This window comes from Phycodurus eques, chromosome 9 (assembly GCF_024500275.1).
Source record: "Phycodurus eques isolate BA_2022a chromosome 9, UOR_Pequ_1.1, whole genome shotgun sequence".
NCBI classification, from domain to species: Eukaryota; Metazoa; Chordata; class Actinopteri; order Syngnathiformes; family Syngnathidae; genus Phycodurus; species Phycodurus eques.
In genome coordinates this window covers 25,799,685-25,817,911 of record NC_084533.1, presented here as the reverse complement: position 1 = coordinate 25,817,911, position 18,227 = coordinate 25,799,685, and the positions used below count along the sequence as shown (strand labels likewise).

At 38.5% G+C, this 18,227-nt stretch overlaps 2 protein-coding genes across 8 annotated transcripts in view; one reads left to right on the top strand and one right to left on the bottom strand.

Moving 5' to 3' along the window:
- Positions 1-15,923, top strand: part of aga (aspartylglucosaminidase) — a 25,866-nt gene extending 9,943 nt beyond the window's left edge. The window contains exons 4-10 of one of the 7 annotated variants that reach the window (XM_061685515.1): positions 1,812-1,924; positions 3,108-3,213; positions 3,768-3,843; positions 3,924-4,031; positions 5,131-5,264; positions 5,820-5,876; positions 15,077-15,923. In XM_061685515.1, coding sequence (XP_061541499.1) covers positions 1,812-1,924; positions 3,108-3,213; positions 3,768-3,843; positions 3,924-4,031; positions 5,131-5,264; positions 5,820-5,876; positions 15,077-15,159 — 677 coding nt within the window. In that variant the 3' untranslated portion in view covers positions 15,160-15,923. The other 6 variants (XM_061685513.1, XM_061685512.1, XM_061685514.1 and 3 more) reach the window with 6 other exon arrangements.
- neil3 (nei-like DNA glycosylase 3) lies at positions 7,589-18,227 on the bottom strand. Its single transcript, XM_061685511.1, has 9 exons — positions 18,032-18,227; positions 17,802-17,899; positions 16,449-16,589; positions 15,670-15,883; positions 14,376-14,450; positions 13,272-13,438; positions 10,553-10,719; positions 8,592-8,832; positions 7,589-7,838 (listed from the first exon to the last, which is right to left on the bottom strand). Exons 1-9 carry the CDS (start codon positions 18,134-18,136, stop codon positions 7,625-7,627), a joined length of 1,422 nt encoding a protein of 473 aa, XP_061541495.1. The 5' UTR covers positions 18,137-18,227; the 3' UTR covers positions 7,589-7,624.

Below are 18,227 nucleotides of genomic sequence, written 5' to 3'. Positions count from 1 at the left end.
TGTTGGGTTTGTTTCCCCTCCAGACAATTCAACACTGTGAAGCCTCACTTCTGTGTGAAGAAAGTCCCACGAGTGTCTGAGATAGTCCCACCGACAACCAGTCACTTCAATATCATAGTGACACTCTTGTTTAAATTGGAGCGTACTGTCTTGGCCATGTCTGTGTGCCTATGGAGTGACTGATTAGATGTTGTAACTTAAGTCAAATAATGCGAGTACACACCGCTAGCCTACATAAATAGCCTCCGTTATCATTTCAGTGGTGAGGCACCCTTGTAGAATGCTTGTAAAAAAAAAATTGTGCCATCTGGAGGGGAAAACCTGAAAGCCAGTACAGGCACTAACCGAGTGTGCCTTCTTGTGCTGCGTGACCACGCGTTTAGCGCTTCAATGATTAAAATGAACAACTAGAAAAGTCAATTACACAAAAAAAGGTTTTGAAGCAAAAACGTCTGCCGTGTTTTGCAGGGATCGTTTTTCCCACACGGAAAAATGCTACTGCATTCGCACGCGCGCGCATAAATTGGCGCTGTGGCGGCGAGCCAGGAGGAAAGAGTCAATAAAAGACAGAAGATGCCCACTTTGGGATCGTTTCATATTTAACAAACCAAAAAATAAAGTGCAATGCGCACCGCAACAGCAGGTCTACGATCGCCAGCACGTGGTAACTATCGATGTTAGCTACTTCAATATAGACGACCGCCACGAGTTCAAATGTACAGTACTACAATGCCTCCACAAGTGGTCAAGGATAGACATAGCCCCTGGTGCACTTTCAATTGCTTTATTGAACAAACCGTAACAAAATAAACACTTAAGCCCATTCAAGCTGCCGATAGCAGCAACTCACGCCGAGTCACCCAACACGCGGACTGGCTAGCGGGTTAGCCAGTTAACGGCCTCATTCGCTGACATCACACACTTAAACTCACAGATACCACAGTAGAACGTGAAGTGCACAACACTAATACCTGCACCTTACATGTATATGTTATTGTGTTTAATAATGCGAAATCAACTTTTATCCAATCACGCAATTGATTGGTGGTATTATCGGTAGAATACTCGATTCTAAAAATATTTGATAGCTGCCCTAGCTATTCTAACGCTGTTGTGCAAAAAAGTCTAACCTCAAAACGTTGCATGTCGGGAAACTCGTAAACAGAGAATTCCCTGCACTTCAATAGTGGGCATGTACACCATTAGCCAACATCAACTGCGACACCGCTATCATTTATTATAGCGAAGCATCCTTGTAGAAAACAAAAAGAAGTGGCATTTTGCTGCATGCTTTGAATAGGATAAAAGTAGCGCCATCCGGTGGACAGTAGTCAGTACCCAGTCCAAATTGACAGCTTAACAAAAGATAGAATTATTTTATGTTAAGATAAATGGGGTATCAAATATATCATTTAACAGGGCAACAGATGACGACTCTAAAATGTTTTAAATACGGATACCCGATACGACGTTAACGATACTCAGCCAAAAAACTGGCTTAAAAATAAGAGTGAATAGCACAGAATGTACCCAAGCTCTCATAAGCATTCTTTATCCTACATTTTGTGATTAAATTGGCATTCAAAGCCAACCTGGGTGAAATGTATTCCTAAACTAATTTAAAGCAACCTGAAGGCATGTATTGAGCGCTCTGGTTTCATCCAATGCCTGTTAACGCCTGGTCGGACCGTGACTTGCGCTTTAGTTGTGATCACATTTTGATACAGAGAACAAATTAGGGCTGTAAAATTGGCTGTCCTGTCCAAAAAAAATATATATCTAAGAAGGTCATGTGTCATCTTTGTTTGCAGCGACGGTGTTCGCAGAAAACATGGGCTTCATCGGAGAGGACCTGACCACCGTCAAGTCGTTGGATATTTTCACGCAGTGGATGAAGGGCAGCTGCCAACCTAATTACAGAAAGGTGAGAGTGCCGGCGTGTTGATTAGCATTAGCTCCGGGCGTCCTGCTACGAAAAGATATTGGCCTGCGAACTTGACTGGCATGCTAATAATTATGTTGTTCATTTAAAAAAAAAAAAAAAAAAAAAAAAAAAAAACACTTGTTAGGTTGAGAGGCGTTATGCTTCTTTAAATTCATCCTGACCTTCTTCTCAGTTATGGCGGTAAAGGTCAAAGCGACCCACTTTCAACCTTTTTGTTGTGTTTAGTTTCAGGAGTCTGTATACTGGTGCTTGCTTAATCATCAAAATCCAATATAATATCACAAACATAATGAAATCAAAACAGAACAAAAACAATCTTATAAAGTTGTAATATTACCAGAATAAAAAAAAAATATTTTCAAGAGTAAAAGTATTATTACAAACCCCAATTCCAATGAAGTTGGGACATTGTGTCAAATGTAAAGAAATTTTAACAAATGTTAAAAAACAATGATTTTCAACTCCTTTTCAACCAACATCCAATTCGATACACTACAAAGACAAGATATTTAATGTTCAAACTGATGAATGTTATTGTTTTTGTTGCAAATATTCTCTCATTTTGAATTTGATGCCTGCAGCACCTTCCCCAAAATTCTGGGACAGGGGCAACAAAGACTCGGGAAGTTGTAGTCCGACACTTTAAGAAAAATGTTCTTCAACTTATAATTGCAAGGAATTTAGGAATTTCATCATCTGCGTACAAAAATATCAAAAGTGTCAGAGAAAGTGGAGAAATCAATGCACGAAAGCGGAATGGACGAATACCAACATTGAATGCGTTGCCTTCGATTCCTCGAGCGGCACTGCACTAAACGATATTGCCGCGTGGGCTCAGGAACACTGCAGAAAACCTTTGTCAGTTAAAGTTCGTTGCTACATCTACAAATGCACGTTCAAACCAAAAAAGTCAGATATCAACAAGACCCAGAAGCGCCGTTGGCTTCTGTGGGCCTCTTGAGTCTCGGAAGTGCTTTCTTGTAGACGCTTTCTATTTCAGTCAACTTTTGTTTTATCATTGAGGGTATTCCCCGACTAAATTCACTGGCTTTAATTTGACTTCAAATTAATTAATCATGTTAAAAAAAAAAAACATTACATTTCAAAATTCATGGATAAAACCAATATATCGTCTTCTCTCCTGTTGTTGTTTCCCCACCAGAATGTTTTTCCCAATCCCTCCAAATCGTGTCGTCCCTACAAGCGTCTCGCGGAGCTGGGACCGAAAAAGCGACTTTCTACTAATATTCGCTCCCATGACACCATAGGTGGGTTTTTATGGATTTGCTTGAGATGAACCGTGAATGCGTAACTTTTTCGGTCCCGTCTTCCCTATTGTACAGTTGCAAGATTCCACGATGGAAAAAACACACAATTGGGTGTACAAGTCTATCATAACAGAACATTTGAAAAAAGTCTCAAGGACCCATGACTCAAATTGAATAGGAAGTCAACCATTTTGGTGCAAGCAGCCATTTTGGGCAAATTTCATGCCTCGTACATTGGCGAACATTCCTGAGGAGGAGTTTGCCAATGTACGAGCAATGAATGAATTGTATTTTTGGGAGCCTCAGCATTGCCTGACAATGAACTTTTTTTCACCCCAAGCTCATGTACTCCAAGTGAAATTTTTCATTCATTGTAGGGGTCCCCAACATGACCCCCCCTCCCCAAACAAAAAATTGTCCCGTTTACAAGATTAAATAGGAAGTCAGCCATTTTGGGCAAACTCCTACTAAGGAATTTGGCCAAATGCTTGCAACTTTAATGAATGAATGAATGTTTTTTTTTTTTTTTTTTTTTTTTTTTTTCCCCCCCCGAGGTATGATTGCCTTTGATCAAGACGGTCACCTGGCGGTGGGGACGTCCACTAATGGGCTCACTCATAAAGTTCCAGGGTATGTCAGTTATTTTGAATTTACTGGCAAATATGCATGTTGCAACGGTATATTTAGAAATTTGGTATCCCGTCACACAGTCGAGTTGGGGATTCTCCTATAGTCGGGGCGGGAGCGTACGCTGACATCTCGGCCGGAGCCGCCGCCGCGACCGGAGACGGGGACGTCATGATGCGCTTCCTGCCCAGGTAACGCCACCTTGCTTTTATGCTGCTGGTAAAACAATAAATGTAGAACAGGATAGACTACATTGGCCCAGACTATCACTTTTACGTTCAGTTGAGGCTTTATATATATATTTTTTTTTGGAAAAAATATGACTCGTCAGATTCTGCCTTTTTTCCCCCTCTTGAAAATTTCATTTTCTCGTAAGATTATAGCTTACATCTCGAAGCATCTTTTGTTTTTTTAAAACTTAGCATTCTGATTTCATTGTACAATTACAAATTATCTAAATAAAAATTCAGATTTCTAATTTTACTTTTTTTTACTATTTTTTTCCCCACAAGAAAAATAAAATGTTATTCAAGTAATGTTCTGACTTTTTAATTTAATTAATTAATTCAGTTTTATTCTTTTACCCAGAAAAAAATACAACTTTATTCCCGAAGTTTTACTTTTTAGCTTGGCACAGAAAAAACTTCTCATGAGTTTACCGCTTTGTTTTTCTTAAAGAAAACAAGAACATTCTGCTTTATTCTTCAAATGTTATGCTATTTTTCTTAAAAATAATAAAGTTGTCTAACTTTATTCTCATAAGATTGACTCTATTGTTGTAAGATTAACTTCACGATTCCCGGAAGAGTATGACATTTTATCTAAAAAAAACAAAAAACAAAACATTTTTTTCCTCATAGTATTACTACTTTTTTTTCAAAGGGAAAAATACAACTATATATGTAATATTCTGACTTTTTTTTTTTTTTTAATCAAACAATTTTGTTCTTGTAAGATTATGCCTTTCTTGAAAAATAAAAAAGTTTCCTCCTGTAAGATTATGAATTTTAAGACTGACGCTTGCTAATTTTTAGTCTGCGGAGAAAGAAAAAAAAAAAAAAAAAAACTTTAGTCGTCTAAAGACTTTTGAAAAACTTTATATTTAGTGATCCTTAAACTGAACTGAACACTGACCTAGGAGTTCTTTATTTAGCCTTGTGAATAGCGTGAGCGTAGAATCCGCCTTGAGGGACAGCAGTGCACCAGACCTGACTGCGACAGCTCGCTTCATGGCCTTGACAAGCCCTCGCTAGCCGGCCTGACGCATGTCCAATGCCGCACTGCCAACAGTTACTTGGCGGTGGAGCTGATGAGAGCCGGGACGGATCCCTCGGCAGCTTGCGAGACGGCCATTTCCAGGATTAAAAGGCATTACGCGGACTTCTTCGGGGCGATCATCTGCGCGAACGCGACAGGCCACTATGGTGAGTGTTTGGCTTCGTACGCACGCCGACGCCACCAAATGCACCAAGTTGCCAAGCGTGATTAGTACTTACCTTGGAGACAATATCCAGGAGATTGCTGGGTTTAAAAGTAGAATTAATGTAAGAATGTTTATATTTTCAAGCCTAGTAGGATTTTAAAAATTCACACGTATGAAAGTGTATAGCGTGACTGATCTCGTCAATAAATCAAAGTCGAGATTGATACATTAGCCTCAGCTAATTTGGCGGTGAGTTGCCTTTTTTGGCATATTTTAGGCCGAAAGTTCATTTTAAGTAATTTGAAAGCTTTAAAGGACAAAAAAGAAATAATAATGCATTTGCACAAGGCCTACCCTTGTTTGTGAAATAAATGCCTCCGGAGGAAATATGGCAAGCATGCTGTGTAAAATTCTTTTGACAAACCATTCAATGGTTAAGCTGTTTAAAGGTACAGGCACAACAATCTTGAACATGATTCACCTTTTTTTTTTTTTTTTTTTTTTTTTTTTAATGCAACAAATAAACCACTCATTTGTGTTTTCTCTCTTTAAAAAGGCGCAGCTTGTAACAAGGTGCCCGGCTTATTGCAGTTTCACTACATGGTGTCAGACGGTGAGTCTGTTGCGCCGCTTCTCAAGTCGGTGGACTGCTTTTAATTATTTATTTATTTTCTTAACTCTTAAGATATTGGAGACATGAATTGACCACAATAAAGTAAAAATTGTGATTTTAGGCTTTGTTTGGAGTCTTTAATAAATACATAAAAACAACTCATAATATTAATTATGTAAATACACACTCGTGATTGGAAAGCACGGCAATGTGTTTTTTAGTCATGTTTTTAAACATGATTTTAGTCCTAAATGGTCGCTAGCAGCCCGGCAGGATAGAAACGCCAGGTCCGCCCTGCACCCACTGGAAATAATCGCACTGTTTACCCTTTCGGGAGCCGCAGGTGTAGAAGTCGCGGCCGTTGTTGGGTCCCAGCTTGAGCACGGTCCTCATCACGCATCGTTTGCCGTGGTGACAGGAGGGAAAGTGCAAGTCGGCCCACTGGAAAAACATAAAACACTTTAAAGAGGACATAATATGGAAATGTGACTGTTAAATGGCTTGTAACAAATAATATTATGGGTCTCTGGAGTGCCAGCCCAGCCAGCACGTGTGAAATTAAAAGTGTGTCTGCTAGCGAGCCGGACTGAGTTTTGCTGAATTGTGAATTTTTTAGAAAGAAAAGAAAAAAAAAATTTTAAAAAAATTATTACTATGAGAACAAAATCACATCATTTGCAAAACAGGAGTATGATTTATTCAAGGGAAAAAGTCATAATATTAAGAGAATATTCTCGCAAAACACCAAAAAATTTAGAATAAATTAAACTTAAAAAAATAATAAATCACCTCATGAAAATAGCCTTTTTTGAGGAAAAAAAGGGAAATTTACAAGAAAATAGTAATCATCTAACTAGAATAGTCTTTTTTTCCACAAGTTGTAGTCTTGCACGGGAATAATTTATTTTATTTATTTATTTTAGAAAGAGGCTCATTATGAGATTGTGTATTTTAGTTGCAACACCAGAATAAAATCTATTTTTCAATTAAATTATAGTCTATGTATGAGAATATTTTTATTTTTTTATAAAAAATATTGATTAATTTGATAATCGATTAATCGTTGCAACTGCAATGTATGAATTGTAAAATTATTAAATGCAATTTGAAACAGTAATAATAACCATCTGGAAATAAAAGAGGATAGTAGAGTAAAATCATTTAAAAACAGAAAAAAATATTTTAAAAAGTAAAAAAAGGCAGTTTTTTATAGTCTATGAGAATATTTTTATTTTTTCATAAAAAAATATTGATTAATTTGATAATCGATTAATCGTTGCAACTGCAATGTATGAATTGTAAAATTATTAAATGCAATTTGAAACAGTAATAATAACCATCTGGAAATAAAAGAGGATAGTAGAGTAAAATCATTTAAAAACAGAAAGAAATATTTTAAAAAGTAAAAAAAGGCAGTTTTTTTTTTTTTTTAAAGAAAAGTCAATCTTAAAACAAAGTTGTAATGTTACAAGAATTAAACTAATTTCCTGAGGGGGGGAAATGTGTAATCTTAAAAGGCAGACATAATATCACAAGAATAAAATCATCTTGGGTGCAAAAAGTTTAAAAATTAAGTTGTGAAGTAGTGTAAAATGTGAGTACACTTTAATTTTTGATCCTGGGGTATTTTGGGAACTGTTTTAAATTGTGACAAAATGTCTCCCTTAACACATTCACTGCCATTGACGGCTTCAGAAGTCAAATATCCATGTCAACTGGGAAGGCTGGCAGTGAATGAGTTAAAGATGTCAGCAAAATTTGCAGACACAGGGAATGGGAGGCCTCACCTCAAAGAAGTCGCACTTTGCCTCCCGGGGCAGCGAGCAGGCGTAAAACCGTCGTCCTTTATTGTCGCCGTCCTTTTGAACCACTCGCAGGACGGCCGGGCGACAGTGCCACGCACACACGGGTGAGGCGGAGGGGCCGGAGGAGCCGGGCTTCTCCCCAGCTGTTGTGTGCGCACTAACAGAAGAGATGAAATTGGGAAGTGGGAGGAAAACGGAATTGGAATTTGTTCAATTTCTGCATAAAGTGCTTCTCCTACTGTAACTAGAACATGAGTAAATATTAGTGATAGTGCCTTTTTTCTCAAATGTAATTTTATTTTCGTAACATTGTGCCCTTTTTTTCCAAGAAAGAAAAAAAACTACTTCTCGTAAATGGACTCTTTCAAAACGAGATTTTATTCGCACAATATTGTGACTTAAAAAAACCTTAAAATAACAAAATAAATAATATGTATTTTCCTGAGTGTTTTTCTCGTGAAAAAATATGTTACTCTTGTAATATCATGACTTTATTGTTGTAGAATGACTTTTTACTGAGAAAAATATTTTATTGCCGTGACTAACACCTTTTCTCAAAAAATGTCACTCTCGTTTGCGACGAATTTTCTCGAAAGATTTGCCTTTTTTCTTCTTTTAATTTCTTATGTCCTCTGGAAAACAATACTACTTTTTTGTTTAAAAAAAAAAAAAAAAAAAACTTTGTTTCCCTCCCAAATATGCAACATTTTATCTAGAAGAAGAGAAAAAAAAAAAAATCCCAATTTCTTTGTTCTTGGACTATTGCAACTTTTTTGCATGTGCATCCCTGTTGTTGTGTGCACTGCACACCTTAAGAGAGGAGATGAAACATGTCTCGTTAGCCGGGAAATAACCTGAAAATAAAACTTGAGTACCCGCAGACCAAGTTATTCATGAGGGAATCACTCACCCCAACTTGTTAGAGGGACCGCCATCAATTCTCATTTTCTTGCGTGGCTGACTGGACGAGGCCGGCGGCGCTCCCCCGCGAGACGGCTCGGGCGCCACGTTCAAGTCGGAGAAAAGCAGGGTAGACGTTCCGAAAGCGGAGCGCCAGTTGAGTTTGCGCTCCTCTCGGGGTTTCGTGAAGGCGGTGCAGGGGTATCGCACCAGATCGGTGGAGGAGGGCAGAGAGGCGTCTTCCTTGTGGACTGTGGAGGAAGAGGTAGAGACATTTCAGATTTATTCTGAGGCTCCACTCATAAAACACAGCTTGTTACATCCACACTTTTATTACGAAAACTATACTGTACTCCTGCAAGTCCAGTAGTCTCACAAGTCCTCCCTTTGCGCCATTTCAGTACATCCGAACATACAGAGATACTAAATTAAATGTATTGCTGTTTCAGCGCAAATGGAGATGAACTGCTTTGAAAATGTAATATCCCAATTATATAGAGAGCAAAATGATCCGAGTTACATCTTTATGACTGCAATAGTGCTAAACTAAATAAACATCACGGAAAGAGCTAAAGGGATCGGTACAAGTCAAAGCATTAGGTACACTAATGTAATGCTAGTCTGATAAACCTTAAGGCCAACTAAAATGTTGCAAACGGGAAAGTCTAAAAGTACAAAAAATATTGGATTGAAAAACACAAATGTTTAGAAAGCACATTTTGAAAAAGAAACGGACAAAAATAATAGAATACAAAGATAAAAAAAACAAAAATTGAATGGAAAAATTCAATGAGAACAATATTTAGAAAATTCCCAGGATTAAATTAGAGGAAAAATATGATACCATTTTGCAAAACATAACCAAAAAAAGTCCAAAATGAGAAAAACAATTAGAAGAAAATATTACACAAAATATTACCAATATAATTATTATAGATTTTCATTTGATATTACAAAAGTGCCCCAAATATTACAGAAAAAAAATATTAGAAACTAAAGCAAAACATTCGAGGGAAGAAAAAAAAAAATCCCAAAGTACAAAACGTGACGAAAATTAAACATTTTAAACATTATTAGAAAAATAATACATTTAACAAAAACATGAAAATACAAAATAGAATGAATGTTTTTTGGAAAGAAAATATATTGTTATATATTATATATGTTGTTTATAAATGAAAAACAATACACATAAAAAGATATTCGATGAAAAATACAAACATTTAAAATGAAAAAGAATTAGAAAACAATATTGGCGAAAATACAAATTATATTACAACAAAAATATTTTTTGGGGAAAAAAATATGTATTACATGGTAAAAAATGTAAATGATAAAACTAAATATTGGGGTAACCTGGGCTGCTTTCATGCATTACGCTTACTAACGATGAGTCTTAAGGCTTCTTTATACTCCCACGGGCGGCGACCGCGCTGACGGCACTGCGGCTATCCCGCGCGGTTTGCCTTTACACTCGAGCGCAACCTACGTGTGCTGTTTTGAAAATGTGCTGCAGTTCTCCTCCAAGTCGTGGGTGTCGCTACGGCTGGTATTGGCTAGAACAACACCGTTTCCTCTGCTTTTTTTTTTTTTTTTTGGCCATTTCCGGTAGCCGTTTTTCCTTTCCTTTCTGTAACAAGGAACAAAGCAACAACAATGGCGACCGTGGAACAGAGTCTGCTAGAACAAGACCTAGATGACCAGATGATAACGTTTAATGACGCTGCAAAATCGATCAAGAAGGCGGCGGCGTAGATGGTATGTAGAACCAAGGGGCACGCTGAGTACGTCATCACAGCATGTGACTAACACGGACCAATCACGATAGATGATCTCCGCTGTATTCTACGCGCGGCAACAATTTTTGCCGTGTACGCGTCAAGCGACGCAGAGGGGTCGCGCGGGCCAATGCGTCGGTCACGTGATGCAATGCGGGCGTTGTCGAGCGCGGGAGTATAAGGAGGCCTTTACCCGGCGCTCTGGGAGTGAGGCAGGCATTGCAGCTTTTGGCAGCAGGCCGGTTGAGGAGAGTGCACAGGTGACAAGGCCAGTCCTCTTCCTCCCTCTTCGCCACGTTCTCCTTAGCGGCTCCCCCGCTGCTTGCCCAGCTAATCAGGGTGTCCCTGACAGGAAGTTGACTGCAAACATGGAAAAACAAGATCAAAAATAAGACTCATTAGCATTTTAAATATTTATGTTGAGCTTTTCTGATAAAGATGACCAAATATTATGTTATACTAGAAAAGGGTTATAGTAGAAATTACCGAGAAAAAATACAAAAAGAAAATGTTAGGAACTATAATGCAAACTATTGGAAAATACACAAATAAAGGTAAAAATGCACTGATTAAAAAAAATAGAAAACAATCATATTGCGACAAATGTTTTTAGAAAAAATGGAAAGAAATATGGAATAATATGAGAAAAACAATAAGAACAAACAAAAATACACAGTCAAATATTAAATAGGTATTATGAAAAAAATTTTAACATTTTTTTTGACAAAATTGCAGTTAAGAAAATACAACAGTATTCGATTTGTGTACTTTCATAGAAAATTAAAATAACAGACACGAAAGGGACAATTACACAAAGAAATGTTACGGCAAAAAATAAATATTGTTTTCAGAAAGAAAACTAATAAAATGTTGGACAAAAATAGAAAAACGTGCATACATTTGAAAACCAAATTAAGGGAGGAAAAAAACAATTGGATGAAAAATGCACATTTTATACAAATAAGAAAACAATCCAAAAACGTATGATGACAAAAATAGTAGAAAATGAAGTGTATTACATAAAAATATAAATAGGACAAAAATATTACAAGAAATAGACAGAAAATATAACTGATAAAAAGAGATCAGTGTATTTTCATAACAAAAATATTTGACAAAATGACAGACATTTAGAGAATGCACCTGCAAAAAATAATAATACAAAAGACAAGAAAATAAATGAAAAATACACACATTTTAGACATATCACAAAATACAAAAATATTTGATGACAAAAAATTGCTTCAAAATACTGCAAAAGGTGAGACAAAAAAATAGATGGAAAACGTCAAGATTAGAAAAAAAATATATTCACTACTAGAAAATAAAATCGCAAAAACAAAAGATAAAAATATGAGATTATATTAGCTAATACACATGAGCAATAAATACAAAAATATTGCACACACAAAATAACCATTAGATGAAGATTAGAAAGTACTGGACAAAAATATATTACCACAAAAATATCCGAAAATAATCCAAAATAGAAACGGAAAATGTACAAAGAACCCCCACCACCCCACAAAAATATTACAAACATCATGAGGAAACTAACCAAATATTTGCACTTGTAGCAGCTGGTGAGGCAACACTAACAGCAGGCGGCGTGTTGCATTTAAATGTTAGTGCTGCGACATAAATCTCCACTATGTTAGACAAGAAGGCCGCCAATCATCATGGGGATGAATGGATGGATGGATGGATGGATGGAGGGAGTTGTGGTAACGGCGGCCGGCAGCAAACTTCCCCTCGCAGATTGCTCATTCAGCTGTGTAATGTGGCTGAAGGGCTTTCGGCGGGGAGCTCTCGCTAAGCCTCGCTCAAACACCAGCCAGGAGGTGCTGAGCCCACGCCCTGCCTGTCAAACACACTTAACACACACGTGCGCGTTGGTGGTGCCCGGAACACTTACCCGCTCCGTGCCAAGCCCATCTGCTTGCAAAAGATGGCCCTACAAAGCTAGAACATTCTATCCGGAAAGCTTTTTTGAAGACAGAAAAATGGTTCCATAGCTTACTTGAGTAGCTTTTTATGCTTCTTTGTCATAGGAGGGAAAAGTATGTGTACCCTTTGGAATAGCTGCATAAATTGGTCATAAAATGTAGGCTGATCATCTATATCACAAGAACAAACAATTTGCTTAAAACTATAATCCATCCCTATGTTATTATTATTGTTTTGTTTTTTTTAAGAAGTAATTTTCACCTAAGCCACTACAAGAGTAGATGACAGAATGCTGCTCAAGCCTATCAGCTTCTGACAAATCTTGCTATATTTTTCAATATTTATTTTTTTATATTTAGTGACTATCCTATACATTCCCGCGCTGGATCACTTGGTGGCATTCTAAAATGACATATTGTACCTATGACGGCGCAGGCCCATATATGGGCAGCCTGCAGGCCGACTGAGCCAAAGAGAAAATTAATCTGATTTCATGTCAGACAGTGAGAAAAAAAAGCTTGTCTTTTTATATAGCGTATGTAAAATTCTGGTTTCAACTGTATATATTTTAAATGTTGTGCAATGTACAAGGTGTATCAAAACACATTCACTGCCATTGACGGCTTGAGAAGTCAAATCCATCCATCCATCCATCCATTTTCTATCCATGTTAAGTGGGAAGGCAGGCAGTGAAAAAAATTGTTGGTACCCCTCTGTTGATGAAAGAAAAACCTGCAGTGGTCACAGAAATAACTTAAATTTGACAAAAGTAATCATAAATAAAAATGTGGGCCACCACCACCATCATACCCTGACCTCAACCCTATTGAGTACCTTCGGGGTATGTATCTCTAAAAGGAAGTTCTGAGTGTGAAAGGCATTCTGATGAAATCATTATTATTTAGGTCAACCGAACTACACTCGCACACCGGTCACTTCTTTAGGGATGTGCGTTTTGCTCCCACCTGACATGGACGTTGCCAGCATCACGCTTCTGACAGCGTTCGCAGAAGTACGTCATCCTGCCGTTGTCGCCGAGACGACATACGGTGATAGCGGCTGAACACCGGCCGCACCGGGGACGCTTGTAGACTTTGTAGTGTGTGTAGAGCGCAGAGCCAGACTTGCGACACTGGCAGAGAGAGAAAGAGAGCGTGTATGTTGGTATAACATGACAATCTTTTAACACTCAACTATACCAATCAAATAGACAGAAAAGATTTTTTAAAAATACAAATATTTGCTAAAATACACACATTTTACGTATACGTGCATTTTTATTGAAAAGATACAAGATATTAGACCAAAACACAATCACATAAAATCAAGTGTGAATGTGCAATGAAAGATTAGAAAAAGTTGAAAAACATTCAAACAAACTAAAAGAAATCCTAAAAAGAAGCCGGTGAGCAGAAGCAGCAGGGCGCCAGCGTTCACTCGACCGGACGTGACGTGCAGCCATTTTCCATTCCTGTTAGCATTAAGCTCGCGGAACAAGCAAACTACATTACATTTGCATGTTTCAAATACACAACGTGTAATTCGCTTCATGTTTTATTTGACAGTAGACTTCAACTGAGAGTGCTAAGAAACTGCTTTTTGGATGGAACTTTCACTTTGCCAAAGTGCTTCTTAATGTGAAGTGATTTGAATTGCGTTTACTGCCACCCTAAAGGGCTCGTATCTCAGCTACGCGCTTGCAAGTTAAAGCAAAAACTCAGCTGAATGACTGCGCTTATATATTAATATTAATTATAAATGTGGGGGTTACATTATAACTTCACAGTAAACTATTAGATGTAAAATATACATATATAAAAAAGGGAACATTACATCAAATTTAATAGAATATATATCAAAATAGACTAAAAATACTAATATATGAAATAGTAGTCATTTTAAAAAAGTAGAAAATATGAAAAATAGACAAGAAATACAAAGATATTAAATATCACAAAATAAAGACATAGCAGAACATGTTATAAAATGCCTAATGCAAAAAAATATGTGAATTATTATTATTTTTTGATTCATCACTGGCGAGACAGTGTGTGCCCGAAACATCTCACCTTGTAAAAGAGAAGCGTGAAATCGCGCGTCATCTTCACCAAGTGATGAAGCCGCTCGTCCGACAGCTGCTCCACCTGAGGAAGGCGCAACCACAGTGAGTTCGTTTTATTACTACATACTCGGGTATTTGGAGTAACTCAAGTTCAAAAAATAATAAGAAAAAATACTTGAGGAATTTTCTTTGCCTCTGGGAATCGTTTATTTTATCTACCTTACTAACATAGGGCTAGCCCTGCGGAGGGTCTTATTTAATTATAACTACCGTTGAATTTGTGGCTTGTTCATTACGAAGGTGACAAGTACAGCGTAACGCAACCATAACGTTGCTTCACACAGTTTTGCTCCGTGTAGGCACTGTGAGACATATAGCCGGTGTACGACCATCTGATCTGTAAGTAGCTCCATCTTGAGTCATGTTGGTGAAAAACGTGGCAAAGGTGGTCAGAGATGACTTCCGAGTAAGATGGGTCAAGTACCCAAAACAGGAGTAGTTTGGGGAAGTCAAATGAAGGAAATATTTGTTTTCTCACGAGCTGTGAGAGACACAGACAGACGTAGAGATTCTGAATTTTGGCAGTTCGATCAAAAATCTAAAGTTAAATAAATTGATATAAGTATATTCTTACATTATGGGCTCACTTATTACATTTGCAAAGATCGTCGTTTGTTTGTTTTTTGCCCCCCCCCGCCCCCCTATCAGAGTTTACTGCAACAGGTGACAGCGTGACTGAAGTTTGCGGAAGCTGCAAGTGGAAATCAGGAGACTGGAGATTAATGAAATGACTTGATAAAACATGACAACGTGTACCAATCTGTATCTGGGGTTTGATTTCGACTCCAAATGTTTAAGGTACTGGCTACAATGTTTTGATTTTAAATGATGATGACCTAGTTTGTTTGGGTATTTTTGCTTTGTGCACCCCAATAATTGTCAGTGGTTCAACTGAAATGTGACAATTTTTTTCGTCATGGAAATTAACTAAGTGATGGAGATGTTACTGGAAAGTCATACCAAAAAAAAAAAGTGTACAAACCCTGATAAAAGTATGCGTGTTCCTTCTGAGGGAAGAAAAGGTATCATTTTTTTGGTTTATAAATCAGATCAAATCCTAAAACAATTAACTTCCTTTTGCCGCACTGCATTACTTTCTGTATGTTCGCCATTTGATCCACCACCGCAACACATCCCTTGATAAAACACCAGAAAGTTCCACAGAGTAGGATGTCTTGTCCCCCCCCCCCGCCCACCACCACCACTACTATCTTCGGCTACACACCATCCATCATCCGTACCTTCACGGCTGGGTGTAGGCCCGCGTCGAACAGAGCTTCGTTTTTAATGATGTTGCCCACTCCCGGCATGACGGCCTGATCGAGGAGGACGTCGCAGAGCATCCTGCCGCCGTGGCGCCTCGCCGCCTCGGCCGAGCGTGAGGGGTTGAACGCCGGCGAGCACACGTCCAGGGCCTGAAGAGCTCGCACACGCTGCTCGCAGTCGTCACTCAACCTGTGAGAACACACGCGTACATGAGCACGCACACACACCTCTCATATGTCCACACACACAAGTACATTCACATGCAGACACGTACAGTATGCACGCTCCCCATTCGCCACATGGCCAATGGCTCGTTGAAACGGGGTGTGGCGAGGTTAATATTTCCCCTCATTCGCCACGCCGGAGAAGGGCCAATTCACCATTAGCAATACAGTAAATTTCATTCATCAGTTCATGGGGCTGTTGTCAAACATGAGCTGTCGTACAAGTGTCAAGTTTTTTTTTTTTTTTTAATCATTATAGCCTCGTTTCACACAGGTGGGGAAAGCCTGCGGGGGGCGCAAACTCAAATGTTTCCAACTTATGTGGCTGTTTCAGTGTGTCTGTTATGATATAAACACAGGTGAGGTTTCCAGAAAATGGAAGTGAAAATGTATCGCACGTGTAGAAATGGAGTGCTTTTTAACACAACCATAACTAGCAGCCAAAGAATGACGGCCACGCTCACTGAGAAAGGCTCACAACCCTCAAGATGAACTCGGGGGACCTCAATCCAGTCTGATTTTGGGCTTACCTCATTTCCACCGTACTGTCGAAGAAGCACACGGTGTCCGTGGTCAGGTGGATTTCAAGCACTGGGACGGAGCAGCCCCCACCGCCATGTTTCCTCTCTGCGCTGTTGATTCGCATAGAGCCGTTCATGCCAAAGTGGACTCTACCGCAGGATTTGCAGTGTTAGTAAAGCGTATGAAAGCAAATACTTTTGAGATAATATGTACAGAGAAGCAGTTTTGGCAGAGCGGAAGCCACCATATTGGAGTGTCAATCTAAAGTGAGCGTTATCATCATCTTAGTGGCGAATCAGTGATTCTGATGCAGGTCGAATATTGGATCTCATTAGATCTTGGTGCTGTGATTTGATTCCTGAATCACCCAGATGAATGACTCAAGGATCAAAATCATCGGCAGTGTCCAACTGTCCATTAGCATGAATCAAAAACAACAATGCTAGAACATTTGCCGAAAGCACCGCGGACTCCGACGATTTGGGTCAGTGTCTTCAAGGAACTTTCTGATGCTGCGAACATACTGGATTTTCAACCAGATTTTGGCCGGCCCACATTTAGGTTGAAACCTGTGTGAGCCTGCTGACGTCAGCAACGGAAGACAATCACATTTCCTTGTCAAACTAGTACGTGGGAAATCCACCCCGACAGTGACGAGATATAAAACCTGAGCTCCTCACACTGCAACTTTATAGTATGGTACATTCCTTTGTCCACACCGGAGCAAATGTGACATCAGCAGTGACGTGCAGCAAATTTGGTCTCCAGTTTCGTCGCTGACGTCACACCGAGACATGGCAGCGTATCGATTTTGGCAATGAAAAGGGGACATTCACCGATTGCTCCAAAATGGATTGATATTATTGGAAACGACAGCCAGTTCCGTTTTCGTGAGCAAAAAAATACACGGAGGACTTGTTAGTGAAATATGGAGCATCTGGAAGCTATAAGCCCCCACAGGCTCTCTGAAAACACTACAAATTTGTGAGTAAATTGAGACACTTTCGTCAATATTTCTGTATATACATATATATATATCTATATATAAATATATAGATATATATATATAAATATATATATATAGTATACTTTTGGGGATATGTTTGTGATATTTTACTCATGTAAAATATGTGACTTGGCCCAATATCAGTATAGTATTAGGAGTAATGCGGCATATTGGTTTGTACTGGTGGCGTGTGTAGGTATATCCGTTTAATGTACATTTAAAAAAAAAATAATAACAATCCGATACATTCACTGTTTGTGACTTTAATTGGCATATACTAATAATATAATGGGAATATACTGACACTTGATATGGATGATTTGAACACTTGGGGGCGCATTCTTTTACCTCATACCTCAACGCTTTAGGTCCAAAATACAAAAAAAGCTCCTTCCCCAGCGTGTCAACGTCGGTGTACTGACAACCTTTCAGCCTTTGGATAACGTTGTTTCCCTGCAAAGACACGAGTGTCACCATATATGTAGAGACATAATAAGAATGATATTGTTGAGTGACAAACATGATCGTGACTTTTGGTTATTAGTTAGCATGACAACATAGCATTAGCGTGATTGGACAACATACTTCCGTCGTGAGCACGCTGCCTCGCATCTCTTTCACTCTTTGTCCTTTCTGGACCTTCGAACGGATCTTCTCGCCGTTTAATGTACATCCCGGACCTTCAACCATCTTTGATTTTTTTTATTATTTTTTTAAAATTGTCTTACGAATGAAACACTAATTGCACGCAAGCGCGGTGGTACTTTAGCCACCGATTCAA